The sequence below is a fragment of the Patagioenas fasciata genome, chromosome 5 (genome assembly GCF_037038585.1).
Source record: "Patagioenas fasciata isolate bPatFas1 chromosome 5, bPatFas1.hap1, whole genome shotgun sequence".
Classification (NCBI taxonomy): domain Eukaryota; kingdom Metazoa; phylum Chordata; class Aves; order Columbiformes; family Columbidae; genus Patagioenas; species Patagioenas fasciata.
Genome location: NC_092524.1, coordinates 67,273,197 through 67,287,475, shown reverse-complemented (window position 1 = coordinate 67,287,475; position 14,279 = coordinate 67,273,197). Strand labels below are relative to the sequence as shown.

The window sequence follows — 14,279 nt, the reverse complement described above, 5'->3', positions numbered from 1 at the left end:
ACTTTGCATCCAAGCTGACCATGCAAGTAAAGAGTTGGAAATTCCCCAAAGCAGGCTATTCATGGAAGAATAGCACCACTAAACTGCCCAAGTATCCGCTCTATGGAGTAATTAACGAACATTTGCTTGGATAACAAGTTCTTACAGCCATTGCTAACAAGCCTGACAGTCTGAGTCTCGAGATGCCACAGCAGAGGCTCAGGCTTGAAAGTGTCAGCAACGTTTAGTTCAAGCCAACAATAATCAACCAAAATCTTTCCACTCATTCAATGGGCTCTGGTTGAGGCCGCTCACACACACACAAATCTCTCAAAAGAGCCAGAAACTGTCCCAAATGCCTTCAACTCCCAGCTCCTGCCACAGTCCAGCCTTCATCTACAAAAGAAATATACACAGGTTTAACAATGAAGAATATTTACTTTCCTTTATGTGATACATACTGTAAAGTGCCATGTTGCTAAATTACACTGAGTTATATATTGCTCTAGTACTTTAAATACAATAAATATAGAATGAGCTGTGTGCAATGTCACTTGCAAGTTTTATTCTTTTTTTAGCAGATATACTAAACTTAGTAATCAAAATAGCCTCCAATAGTACTCCGTGAAAAACTACTAAGAAGTTATAAATAAAATCACATCCTTCAAAGATATCCTACGCACTCCTTGTGTCCACATTGCAGGGATAAATTTAGTGTTCCTGCAACCATATGGAGCAAAGACAAATAAAGAAGCTGAAAATTACCTAACAATAAAAAGCAAACCCATACAAGTTAATGCTTGTTTTCTACATTTAATCTTGGCGCATACAACCCAGTGCTGCTTTTTCTCCCTCATTAAAAAACTCTTCCAGGAGGAACATCTTGCAAGATATGGGTTGATTCATCTTCATCTTGCTCCTTTTTACTGCAAAGCGGAAAAGATTCTTGAACAAACTGCCTACACATTGGGCACTGCTGAAAATACTTAATGCAGCCGTCACACAAGCACGTGTGTCTGCAGGGCAGGAGCACCCAGTTCACTGCACCGTTCTGGCAAACAACACAGTCTTTACTGGTTTCTTCATGCAATTCTGGTTCATCTTCAGCCAGTCCGGCCTTTTCTAGCAAGCTTCTGTCAGTGCTTCTCTCGCCAGGGGGTGTATCGCTTGGAGAGGGTGTAGTATTATTTGCAGACATGAAGAGCTGCTAAAATACACATATACACAAACATTTAGAAGGCAAGAAGCTCTCCCCCGGTACCTGAACACATGGACGCAACGTGAGTTCCGCTGGGTCAGGTTCACTGGTTTGCACTGGGTCAAACCGTGCCAGCCTGACTCTTTGCAAGAGGCCCCACAGTTGCCTACCCTTTGGTTAAGTGTATTTTAGAAGCATAAAATTACATAGAACACTGGGAAAATATTGAGGGTAAGTCATCAAATCAATGCACATGCATGAACTTTAACAGAACTGCCCAGGCTTTGAACAGCTCAGGTTTCTGTTCCTGGTGTATCATTCTCTGCCTGGACAGTTGGTTCCACCCATTCCTACCAAAACGTGTCCACCAAGCCCCCAAATTTGCTTCACTCACCCGATTCTGTTCTTGCTCATCTTACAATCCCCTTCATCTTTTTGTCTTATTTTATGTGAAACACAAATTCTTCTGGGTGTGATCTCTTAAAAAAGCCAGTAAACTACCATGCAGCCCAAGACAGCCATAAAGAGCACACTGTAGTTATTTTTGTTCAGTTTAAGCAGTGACCATATATGAAAAGAAAGCTTAAGGGGATCAGTAGGGAAGTTTACCTGGATCAACTATGTCAGCAAAAAATGGCCAGGACAAACATTTATTTGGACAAATCTATTTCTGAATGAATGCTGAAGTTCAATTCATTCAAATTAATTTGGCCCAACTTCTAGCTTATTGAAGGCCAGTACAGGATAAAGCGCTGGTTTGAGAGACTAGCAAGGAGGTAACAACGGTTCTGTAGAGAAGAAGCATTCGACAGCTAGTTAATGTCTTACTACCACTTTAATAAATGGCCAGGACCTAGGCCTCTACACTAGAATCAAGTAATTTCTCCAGGAAATCTTCAGTATGTTCATATAAATTATTTCTGTACAGTAACTTTGGCTGGAACTACTGAACTGATAAAATTATTTTTGCTATTATCCAGTTCTTTGCATGACAATAAAAGTCTTACACTAATTCAGGCTCCTGAAAGCCTACATAAACTAAACTTAACGCTGTTGCCCAAATGAAACAAGACTCTGTATGTGGCTTACCTTCAGATCGTGGTATTGACCTTGAGCTAGAAGTAGATACTGATATAATATTCTGCAGGAAAGTCTGTAGCTCTCATCAGGAATGTGAATTACAGCCACCATTGAAATCTACAAAACAAAACAACCTATGTTTAATAACTTTTCATTTTATCATAACAGTTTGCTTGAAATTGCATGCTTTGTTACAACCTCTGACCTGCTTTTTTCTTTAGACAATCAAGACTTCGACAACATTGAATTCAAGAACAGATGAAAAAAATACGCTGGGAGAGGTAAAACCAGGACATGGCACAAGACAACACTTGGTGGTGCTGCAGGTTTCTGCCCTGGTTCTCCACTCTGCTCTCACCCCAACCCAAAAAGGCACCTGTGCTGGTTGGACTGAAAGCGAGTTCATTATTTTCACATGCAGTTAGAAACCTTTCTTTTTCGCAGCTTGCACCATCGTTGTTTGGATTTAGCCTGAGAACAAGAAGATAACACCCTGGGGGACAGAACTAATGTTTTTCTTCAAGTAGCTTTCCAGTGGTTTTGAGTTGGAACGAAGAGAATGGAACAGTCACTGTTATCTTCGCTGCTGTCTGGGAGCCAAGGACGTTCTGCGCTATCTGCAGGTGCGAGGCCACGGAGGGGACGGACCTCGACTGACACTAAGCTGATCAATGAGAATACTCCACGCTATGGGCGTCATGCTCCCTACTTAAGGAGAGCTGGGTTTTCTAGTTAGGGAGACGGAGACCTGTTCTGGTTCCGCTCCATTTCAGTGGAGTTCTGTGCACTAAAATCCCGTACAACGCCTGCAGCCGCAGCCCGAGCTGCCCTCAACACACCGAATGATGCTCAAGCTGAAATCTGAGTGCAGAATTACAGGGGAATGTGTAAAAGGCAAAGTCTTCTCTGCTTTCTCCCACTTCCCTCTCCAACACACAGACTGCAGGTTGTAGACTCCAAAAATCACTGAGAAGCATCACTGATCAGCTTGTAAACCGAGCAGGCAAGTCAGATTTCACTGGAAAGGATGATGAAAGGAACCCATGGGCTGACTGTAGAGTCGCTCTTCTGAAAATAAAAGCACTCTAAGCTTGCACACTGTGCCTGATACCCCTCACCCTGCCCAAATGATATGATAGCCTCTAAAAAGCAGGGAAAAAAGAAAGTGAAATTGAATATTATTGTACTTCCCAGAAGCTGTCAAAAGAGAAATGAAATATAGAAGAGAGCTGGCTTGTTTTAAAAAATATAAATTAAAAGGCAAATCAGACCTGCACTTCAAAATCCATGTTATAGCTAATTACATGCAGAGTTTAAATACATATGCACCTATACATTTGTATTTATACTAACTGAATTTACTGTTCTTTGGCATTAAGGTCTTTTTTCTCTATATTACAATGTGTAAAAAGCCAAACCAAACCAAAAACCACACAAACCTCACACCACTACTAGCTTTGGTTTGGAAGCTGAAAGCCATTAAATCTCTATTAAAATGACAGATTTTGTGTTTTGATAATAAGATCTTAAAAGTTAACAGCTCTCAGTGTACTTGTATTATGTCATCCCACCGTAAGTGCTTTCTCAATGACAATGTATGTTCTCAATTCACAGTTTGTGCAGACATGCAGGCAGTTTTTTAACTGGGAGTGGGACCAGTTCCCAACACAAGCATCTCAATCTTCAAGCTATTGCCTCCTCTGTGACACTGCCCTCTAGTATAGAAATATATGCAGAAATATATTCTGCTATGATATAATAGAAATGTGATGCTGTTTGATTACAGAATCCCTTCTCCTTGAGCACCAGATATTTCCTCTCATTGTAAATACTTGCACATCATAACCAAGTCACTCTCAATCTTCTGTTTTATACACAGGCCTAAGATCCGAGTCTTCTTCCACTTTATCCTTGCCACTCTTCAAATAATTTCTGCAACTCTTATATATGGTCATGCTAGTTTTCTGGAGCTAAATTATGACACAAAACCAAACAGGTATCATCTGGCTGCAAATACACTTAGGATGAAAACAGACCCCCTCAAAAAGAGATACTGAACACCTTCCATAGCGATGGATACACGCACACACACAAAATAAACCAAGATGTAGCTCAATGCACTGCTGTAAGAATCCATACTGTCCCTTGCAGTAATATCATAGTGGCCAGGGTGGCAAAGACCCCTTTCCACACTATATTTATATTTTACACGTTTGTTCAACAATAACAGATGCAATTCTGACATTTGTCTGGCAAGGAGTTCAGGTGGAGTTAACTCTTTTGGCCAGATTACTAACAGATTCTAGTTGTGTTGCTTCTCTCCCAAATCAGGGGAAAAATACCTCCCCCACTCTTCTTCTTCTATGTCAAATAACAAAGGAGAGGTGTTACAAATTCACATCCACCACATCACATTCAAATTTGACATTTATAGGCTCTTTATATTAAACTAATCTGAGCTCTAAACATACCTACATGTACTAATCTGGGAAGTAGCTGGGGGGTGGAAATCTCGAGTGGGGACAGGAGGGAGAAACACAATCCTAAGGTGAAATGACAAGAAGCCGAGGACAGGCGTCACTTGGGAAGGAAACAGATTTCTTAGGCACAATTTCCAAGTGAACATACGGAAAAGCGTTCGGTGGATTTAGGCAATTTGCTTCCGAGTTCATTTGTATTATAGTTCTGGTAGTTAGTGCCAACAGATTATCAATGAAATAAAAAGATGGGAGTCAAAAGTGTGTCCCAAATAGTTTCAAAAAGAATGAGTCGGAGTATATCAGGGATATTGAACTGCATGTGAGAAGGCTGAAGCTGTTTTATGTGTAAGAGATGAGGAGGAGACCTTCTTGTGGAGCTGAGCATCTCACCTCAGTCTCCTGCAGGACCTTCACGCCTTCCTGTGAATGGCCTGGAGCTGGCTACTGTGAGACATAACACACCGCATTACACAGCCCCGGGCTGGCGCAGGAAGGTAACTTCTATGTTCCTAACAGTCGAGTCAGCAATCAGCTCAAATATCTGTGCCAGCCACTACAAAAAAAATCCTCCTGCTTTGCCAACAGCAATCCAAAAGATTGTATCAGCCCACGAGCTCCACCACAGGTTTATGTGACCAGAAAAATCAGAGTAATAGCTTACTAACCTGTGAAAAGCCGAGTTTGTCTGGCCACAGGGCTTACCACGGAGATCTTTGCAGATACAAGCTCTGTAAAAACCGTCAGCATCTTCTGAATGGCATACATAGTTTTTATAAAACAACTATTCTTGCTCTCCTGGAGTCATCAGTGATAAATTTAGGGACCAAATTTGGGGGACAAGGAAAGGAAGTTGTTTTATTCAAGCCTGTCTCCTGAAACATTCAGATCTTCAATACAGTGGCCCTAAAATATATTCTTATATTACTTACAATATCATATATTTCTCTGTCTTCTTCATCAGCTAACGTCAACAATGCTACCAAGGGATAGCGAGATCTAGGCACTGGTCCAAAATCGACAACTTGAGCATCTTCTGGTAACTGACAATATTTTTCTTCCTTGTCATTTTTTTTAATGCTTTCTATGTGTCAAGGAAAACAATCAGTGTCGCTGCAATTGTAGACAAATGTGACGTTCGCATAAAGAATGCTTTTCATCATATTTGTTCATAAATACATTGTGCCAAGAACTGCCGAGTGTTCACAAGTCTCAACATTCCCCTTGCCAACAAATTAGCATATTTTGTCACAACAATTGAAAAAAAGGATACAAGTACTGCTGTCGATAGAGGTATTCGCTGTACAGAGCATCCTCTAATGCCTGAGGAGTCTTTATTCTGAAGCAGTAGACGTGTTTCTGCAACGCTTCGTGGAGTTTTTGAACACCGCAGCCCCAGTAGCATGTAAGAATGCAGTCTTCCAGACAATCAGGTGTCAGTGTTACACCCTCTTGTAGAAAGAAGATAAGGATTTCATTAACTCACTGGAGTAATGAACTCTGGAACTGCTAAGTTTAGGTACTTAAAGGGCAACTTGCAGAAAACAATTTCAGTGTCGCAGGTTTTTGTCATTATAATCTAATTTTCTAAGAGTTTAGACTAGGTTTAGTGCTTATGAAAGTCCATGGAGATTAGGAAGTAGGTGTGAGGAGGTAAAATGACTAATTAAGCTAACGAGAGTAGCATGTGCATTTTATGCAAGGTAAATTTTAACTTCTGGTAACATTTTACACACTCGGTGGCAGACCCAAGAGCACAACCCCTTGCCCAAAGTCCATTCCCTCTTTAGATAATGGTATCCAATGTATCACTGGCCTGCAACACCCTCTCTGGTCTCAAAGAATAAGGCCCTCTTGGTCATGCAGAGGGAGGATACAGAGCATCTATGCGCTCTACTGCTTTTGTGAAGATACCCAAGTAAATACTTTTGTAAAAAGTACTCAAGCCATTAACTTTTAAACACTTACTGCACAAACAGGAGCAGAACTCCTGGAAAGTCCCCCCCAAATTCAAGTGCTCAAACCTTCAGAAAAAATCCAAGTCACCTCAACACTAAGTTGTTATGTGTTTGTGTTTGGTTTGGTTTTCCCTCCTGCTGAGAGTAAAACTGCTGCAGCCCTTTTTGCATTCACAGGAAGGCTCCACATCTGCATGCCTGGAGGATGCTCAGCTTTGCTTACTACTCCCCAATGATGCAGAAGGGCATGAATTTCACTTCTTATGTGGGTGATTTCAAGGCTGTTATGAACTACTTGAACTCTGATGCGAACAGATATTTAAATGCAGTTTTCACTGAAGCACAGATAGAAAGATATGGATTTTTTTTTTAAGTAGTGCACTTCCAAACAGTGCTGGAGATCTGGACTCAGATTTACGTGAGTGGCATAATGAATTCCATAGAATTCTACAATTCAAACGCCCACAGCGGTTGGTAATCTGCAAATGTTTTTGTTACTTAAAAATCTGTTATAGCAGGAGGTGCTTCTTTAATAAGAGTTAATCTGCACTTAAATATCCAAATATTTCGCTTTTAAAAGCACCACATTTATGAGCTGTGTAAAAATTATTATTTCTGTTGTAATGATGGGTAGAAGCATTTTGTTGAGCAATTTTGATAAAAGGGTGAGAGCAAGAAAACAGGAAAGTGCTATGTTCAGGAAACCAAACTGACAAAAATCAAGCACATCTAAAATCCACTGACTTGTTACTGAAGCTGTGGCAGGATGAGTGATTTCTAACCCAAAAGGATTCTTCACTTGTCTCATCCGCTTTTTCAATACTCTTGTGCTGGATTCTGTTTCTTCTGAGTTTCTCAGAATAACAGGAACGACCAACCCGAAGCTACGAGACATAAAGCAAGAAGAACAAGTGGGTTAAGAGTTAGCGTTGACACATTTGAATTTTTCTTCTCCTCTAAATATAATAGCAAGCAGCACAACAAACAGCTTGGCATCGCAGAATACTGCTAGGATGCATACGTTGTACAGCCCGCCAATCTGACTTCAGCTTTCTATGGCAGAATGTAGGAGTCTTCACAGGGAAACAGGAGAAACTCATTTCCAGAAAGAGATTAAAATGGTCAATGCCCTCTAGTGGTAAATGGTTCACCAGAGATTTCTCCTAATTGACATTCTGCACACCCATTCACAGGACCAACAAAACAAAACCAACCCAAAAAACCAAGCAAACCCACAAAACAAAACCCAAAACCACCAAACAAAAAACCCCGCTGCTTGCAAAGATGGAACAGCCTTAATGGGCTGGGTGCTCAAAAGGAAGACACTATGCGTAAATCATTCAGCCCTAAGATATTCCGAGGTGTAACTACAGCCAGTAAGATGTTTTTATGGGAGACTAAGATCCCTATTTTCCATGTGAACCTCAGTTACAATAATATGCTGATATTAAACCAGGGGCCATAAAGCTTCTGCTTTGAGCTAGAAACCAAGTGCAGAATAATCAAGACTCTAAATCAAGGCTGAGTCTCTAACAGCCTTGCAAAGCTGAAACTAGCACGCTAGCCCAAGTGAGATTCTGACTCTAGAAGTGTAACAAAACATAGGTTTAAAAGTTTAAACACCCTATCAATCAAAATTAAAATCAAAGAACGTGAGGAAGAATATTTCGGGATGATTTCTGACATCAATTAAAAACCCCAAGATTTTCATGTTGCCTGGGGCTTTTAAAAGAACCGCTACAGAAGATCAGGATCTACAAAACAAGCTCCACAACGGACTTCCTTTTACACTTGGCTAGAAATAATTCACTTTTTAAGGTGATAGCAATAACTTCCAATAACCAAAAGCTGATTAGAGAAACTGCCCCAGATATGCAATCAGAAGACTACTTTGGAGACCGAAGAGATTTTCTTAACTGCATTAATCCGCCCCATCTCATTAGTAAAGCAACAGGCAGAGGCTGTGGGAGTCTTTTGTTAACGCATTTTAGAAAACAGTTATTAATTAGCTCAGGCTGTACTTTCCTGAATCTGTGCTTTTGTCGCTGCCACCTGTACTGTTGAAGCAATGGCCTGTTTAATGGCTTTGAACTTGGGTTTATGCAGCCATCAGCATATTGGGTGCTGGAAAACTCGGAATGGCACGAAACGTCGGCTCTTCCCTGCATCAATTTTTTCCATTTACTCCACTGAAATAGCGGTGGTTACGGTAAGATGGGTCTCACATCAATAACCCGAGCTGAAAAGGGCACGACCAACTTCAATGTAATCAGTTTGAAAATTGCTGAAGTAATTTCGTGTACAATACAGCTCTGAGCCAAACAGGCAATTGTGTGGCTTAACTGCTACTTTTCCCTGGTTTTATAATCTTTTCTAACTCCTGCGTGTCAAACGAAGAAGAAAAGCGGAGCTTTTACTGACACTGGGTTCCCTCCTATTGATTGACAGTGCAGGGGTGCCCTTTGTGAGACTAACAGGCAAAAAACATCAGTCAAAAGGGATTTTCAATTTGAGGACTATCTCAGGAAAGAAAATTCTCAAAACCATTCTCAACAGGAACAACCTGTTCCTGGGAGTTTAACAAATATTTGCCTTTACTGTTTAACATCGTGCCTTGCCTGAGTGTCACAGATACACCAAAGAGGAAAGAAACTGAACCGGTGGAAAATACTCTATACTCCATCTTTGATAAATTCCTTCGGTTTGCTAGATTTTGATGGAAACATTTGCATTTCTTCAATGAGATAATATAGGGTGCTCAGCCATACTTATTTTGCACACATGGAGGGTTGAATCTCTCTCCGATAGAAGTAAAACCAGTGTGCTGACTTCAATGGGGCTGGAATGAACCGCACCAGTTAAACATCTTACATAGAAACCAGGTGCAGCAGCTCTTTCACTTACTTGGTATCCAAAACTGAGCGGAGCTAATATCTCCAAACACACAGAAAGATGCCTCCTGTTTTATACCATCTGGCTGATTCTGAAGTAAAAACCCTGTTCTTTGGAAATTTTCTTCACTGGTCAAAAGCACCAGGATAATCACCATGAAAACCAGCCACAGAAAAAAGCCTCAAATACAGCTTTAGCAGCAACTGAAGGCAGAAAGGCCTTTCTGTTCAACGGTAAGGTACAGCACCTCTGTAAATTTTAATGTAGTATTCATTATATGAATAATCAATAGAGATACAGATGTATTTCACGATCTAACATTCTATCAGAGCATTAGCTGGTATAGGGGAAAATTAATTTATCCGAAACGCTAGTTTAGAAAAGGCAGGAGTTTCCACTGGTTTTGCTCATGCGTTAAACTTCTTCAAAGAGCCGTCAGGACCTCAAACCGGTACTGAGCCTGCAGCTTCTCCTAATATGAGTGTTAAGCTAAAAAGACGATGTAGAAGACCATACTGAGCTAATCTAAATTCCTCTTCAACCCTATCCCCAGAGGATCTAACGGGCTGGCTCTACAAAACCGCCTTTGCAGGAACCTACTGTGACTCTGAGCGGAGCCACAGGGATCCAGGGCTGGCCATAAAAACAGACGCTCGTCAAATCAGTGCATGATTTTGCATACACAAACATTAAGATTCCTAAGCAGTTGGTGTTTTTCAGGCTGACTGACACCACCACGAACACATCCATAAAACAAGCTGACAATCGACACCAAAAATGATGGGGTAAACAAAATGTCATTACAGCAATATATCAAGTATTATGTACTTACGTGACACCATATGCATTTATAGTACTCTGTGTAGCAAATAAAGGATCAAGTTGTTTTCACGAGCAAGTTCAAGAGCACTTCGACTGTAACTGCAGCTGCACACACGCTGAAATTGCTTGGAGGCTCTTGGTCACACAGCTACAGCAAATATCTCTGAGCAGCTGCCACCTACTTGTATGCGCTGAGCCCCTGGCTACTGCATCGACTTGACTAACAGTTCCTTAACAAACTGGTGTGAAGACAGTTTGTATCTATTTACATAAACTGCAATAATATCTAGTGCAGATGCACTTAGAATCTCTGTTCCTGAAACGCAAATCCATCTGGATGGTCTTCTGCACACCCTGCAGCCCAAAAAGCATCACTGGACATGCGTGCAGACGTAAGGATCTTCCGGCACAGCTATTTCAGACATTTTGCAGCAGAGGACTGCAAAGTGTTGATTATAAGTACGTAAATAAAGATTAAACTGATAAAGGATCACTGGTTTGGGATATACATGCAGAAGATTTATTTAAATCATGATTCAGTATACTTTTTGTAAAGATAGTATCTTTAAAGAACTGATAAAGCAAAAAAGGAAAAGTGGAGAGAAGCAGATGACAATATAAAACCACCAGTGTGCATTGGGACAGAGAGAACGATGAAAAGGATTTCTACCACCTTTCTCTCCAGGTAAATAATGAGGTGGAGCTTCATCCAGCAGTCAGATAACAAACAAAAGAGTAGTCTTGCCTTCACTACCACCTACCCAGCACTAGGGGAGGCAATGCAAAACAAGAAAAAGAAGCTTTCCACAAAGCATATCTGGAAGATCAAAAGATACGTTCATTCACACCAAAAGCAATAGACAGCATATGTTCGAGCCAGTGGCAGCTAACAAAGTGATGTAAACAAGGGAAAGACTTTGCACTAAAGGAAAAGTCAGGCAGAGTATTTATAAGCTGCCAAGAGAACAAACAGCTACAGCTAAAACATCTGTAATTCAAACGGAGACAAAAGAAGTAACACACTGAAGCGCAGCACTACAGATATTAATGTTAAGCCAATAGGAGGAAATACAGTAACTCCATTTTATTCTCTCCAGAAGTGTGGTGTATCCACAATTCCTACATAAAATATTTTGATTGCTAATCAATGCTCTCCACTTGGCAAGTATCAGTATTTACATTTACAGATGCTCCTGAGCTAGCAGGAAAACAAACACAACAGCACGATGGAGAGACATTCAGGGATCTGTTTCTGAAAAAGTCAACAGTAATATCTTTGCTGAATCCTCTCAAACACAAGTAGGAGAGGGTCTGCCACTCATCACCCCTCTAGACACCTTAGCAAGTCAGCTCTTCAACGGTTGCCCCCATCTCAGTCCCAGCACCCTGTTTGGTTCACCTCAAATTCCCTCTTCTATGAAGTTCAGCAGTGGAACAGCCTGGTGCCCCATCAGCGGTCCTGGGTAGTCTCAGGCCTCAGTAACAACCCTGCCTTAAAGCTTGACAGATTTAGCTGCTACTCGGCCTAACACCAGGCACTTCACTCCATATCTGCTCATTTGAACTACCACCAAGATCTGAGAGATCCATCTCCAACAGTGCCAAACTCTTCCCTTGAAGCAGCCCGCCCTGATTCCCACCCCATCACTCTGGGTCAGGTCTTCTCCCAGCCACTCCTGTTTTCTCCACAGCTTTCATCAAAGAATCTCTGGATGGTTGGGGTTGAATGGACCTCTGTGGATCCCCCAGTCCAACCCCCCTGCTCACGCAGGGTCCCAGAGCAGATCACACAGGAGGGTCCAGGCAGGTTTGAATGTCTCAGAGAAGGAGACTCCACACTCGCTCTGGGCAGCCTGGGCCATGCTCTGGCACCTCCCAGTAAAGAAGTTTCTGCTCATGTTCAGATGGAGCCTCCTGTGTTTCAGTCTGTGCCCGTTGCCCCTCGTCCCGTCATTGGGTACCACTGAAAAGAGTCTGGTCCATCCTTTGACACCCACCCTGGAGATATTTATAAATATTGCTGAGATCCCCTCCCAGCTTCATTTCTCCACCTAAACAGCCCCAGCTCTCTCAGTGTCTCCTCATCACAAAGATGCTCCAGACCCCTCAGCATCCTTGTGTCCCTCCCATGGACTCTCTCCAGTAATTCCCTGTCCTTCTTAAACTGGGGAGCCCAGAATTGGACACAGAACTCCAGATACTGCCTTACCATCCTCCCCTTCTCCTACAAGAACAGCTCCTATGGTCACTGCTGGTCCTCCTCACCTTCCTTTCTTAAACACAACCCCAATTTTCCAACCACTGCCAAGCCCACACCCCCATCTCCCAGCACTGTCCCACCCCAGGGCCACCCCACACCCCCGGAGTTCATATCTCAAGGGGTGCCAGCTCACATTACCCCTCTCCCACACCGTGCCCCCTCACTACACCGCCAGACCTCCGCAGCCGGAGCCCATCACCCCAAACCGGCCCCCACGAGCAACACCAGCCCCACAGGGCCGGTGTGGTTACAGAGGCTGCCCTCGCTGCACTCACCAGCCCAGCACCAGGCCGCTGGTAACGAGGAAGCAGATGAACACCACGGTGATGCAGAAGAGCGGTAAGTCCTCGTAGAGCATGACGAGGAACACTTCAGCCATGGGGCTGGCCGGCCGGGGCCGGCCCGCACCGCCCCACAGCGCAGGAACCGCCAGGCCAGGCCGTGCCGGCCGTCTCGGCCCGGAACCCCGCGCATGCGCGGCAGCCGAGCGAAGCCGCTGCCCTCAGCTTGCCCGGAGGTGGGCGGGCAAGTGGGCGGGCAAGGGGGCGGGGCCAGGACCCGATGGGCGGTGCGAGGCTTCCCCACCTGCCTGGGTTTGCACGAAGCATTTAAATAATAAAAAAAACCCCGCGTTTGTGCCCATTCTGCACAACCCGCCTTCAAACATCTCCGTGGCGCTTGGAAAACTGAGCTGGAGTAAGTAAGTGGTGCTGTGAACCTCCTCCCGTGACCTCTGCTCCTAAACACAAATAGGTAACAAAATGAATAAACGAACTACCAATGGAATACTGAAATAGGTGCCTTTAAGAGCTCATGGAGATTAAGTGACGCTTCAACAGCTGCTCAGCAATCCTGTGCTTCTGTGGTGTTTACTGAAGCTCTCGCCAAAAATCTGCAATTTTATGTTATAGATCTGGTATTTAAGTCGTTATCACAGTCTGCAAGAAGTCATATCTGAGATGTGAAGTATAGTTTCATTCTCTCTGAGCAAGCAAAGAGACGATTTTTTTCAAATCTTACTGTTATGGGATGGTTGAGAAGGCATTTTCTTTTCCATTACAGCAGTTTAAATCCTCAGCAGCACAAAAAAAGGCCAGATATTTCCTCAGCACCGGGGCAGACCTCCACCAACAGTCTATTATGGGCTGCCTCACACTTGCTGCTTGTATTTGTGAGCTCCAGATCCTGCTGCACCTCCAGAATTATGCTCAACTCGTATAAACAATAAGTACGACGAGAAGCAGAGCTTACCGATTTCTGTCTCATGCTTGAATTTTCTCATCTTTATTGAGACGGAAATTCCAGCTGAAGTTTTTTTAACAGTCATTTTTCTGTGCGCGCTCCCTGGTGTTTTAGCAAAGGATGTGATGTTACTAATAGGCCTTAACGGCCTCGCCTGACCGTGGTCACCCCACCACGGGCTGCTATTCCTGCCTGGCATCGGCATCATGATGATCCTCTGCGAATCGGGGTTTAAATGTTGCCACCCTCAAGTGACATTAACCGCTCACAAATACAATCCCTCGGCTCGGATCCCGTTTCTCCGCGCCCCCAGGAGCAGCCCCACGTCTGGCGGACCCTACGTGAGGAAACCCCCGCCCGCCCCTTGCGCA

At 43.1% G+C, this 14,279-nt stretch overlaps 1 protein-coding gene across 3 annotated transcripts; it reads right to left on the bottom strand.

The window, feature by feature from the left end:
• Positions 1–397: 397 nt before the first annotated feature.
• CGRRF1 (cell growth regulator with ring finger domain 1) lies at positions 398–14,204 on the bottom strand. 3 transcript variants are annotated; one of them, XM_065840216.2, is made up of 6 exons: positions 13,918–14,204; positions 7,437–7,576; positions 6,008–6,185; positions 5,667–5,814; positions 2,267–2,374; positions 398–1,186 (listed from the first exon to the last, which is right to left on the bottom strand). In XM_065840216.2, the coding sequence occupies exons 2-6, from the start codon at positions 7,498–7,500 to the stop codon at positions 836–838; spliced, it is 849 nt and encodes a 282-aa protein (XP_065696288.1). In that variant the 5' UTR covers positions 7,501–7,576; positions 13,918–14,204; the 3' UTR covers positions 398–835. The 3 variants fall into 3 exon arrangements, with proteins under 3 accessions (XP_065696288.1, XP_065696287.1, XP_071665893.1); XM_065840215.2 differs by lacking the exon at positions 13,918–14,204 and adding an exon at positions 12,942–13,159 and having other exon boundaries at positions 398–1,183; XM_071809792.1 differs by lacking the exon at positions 13,918–14,204 and adding an exon at positions 12,942–13,158.
• Positions 14,205–14,279: the final 75 nt, after the last annotated feature.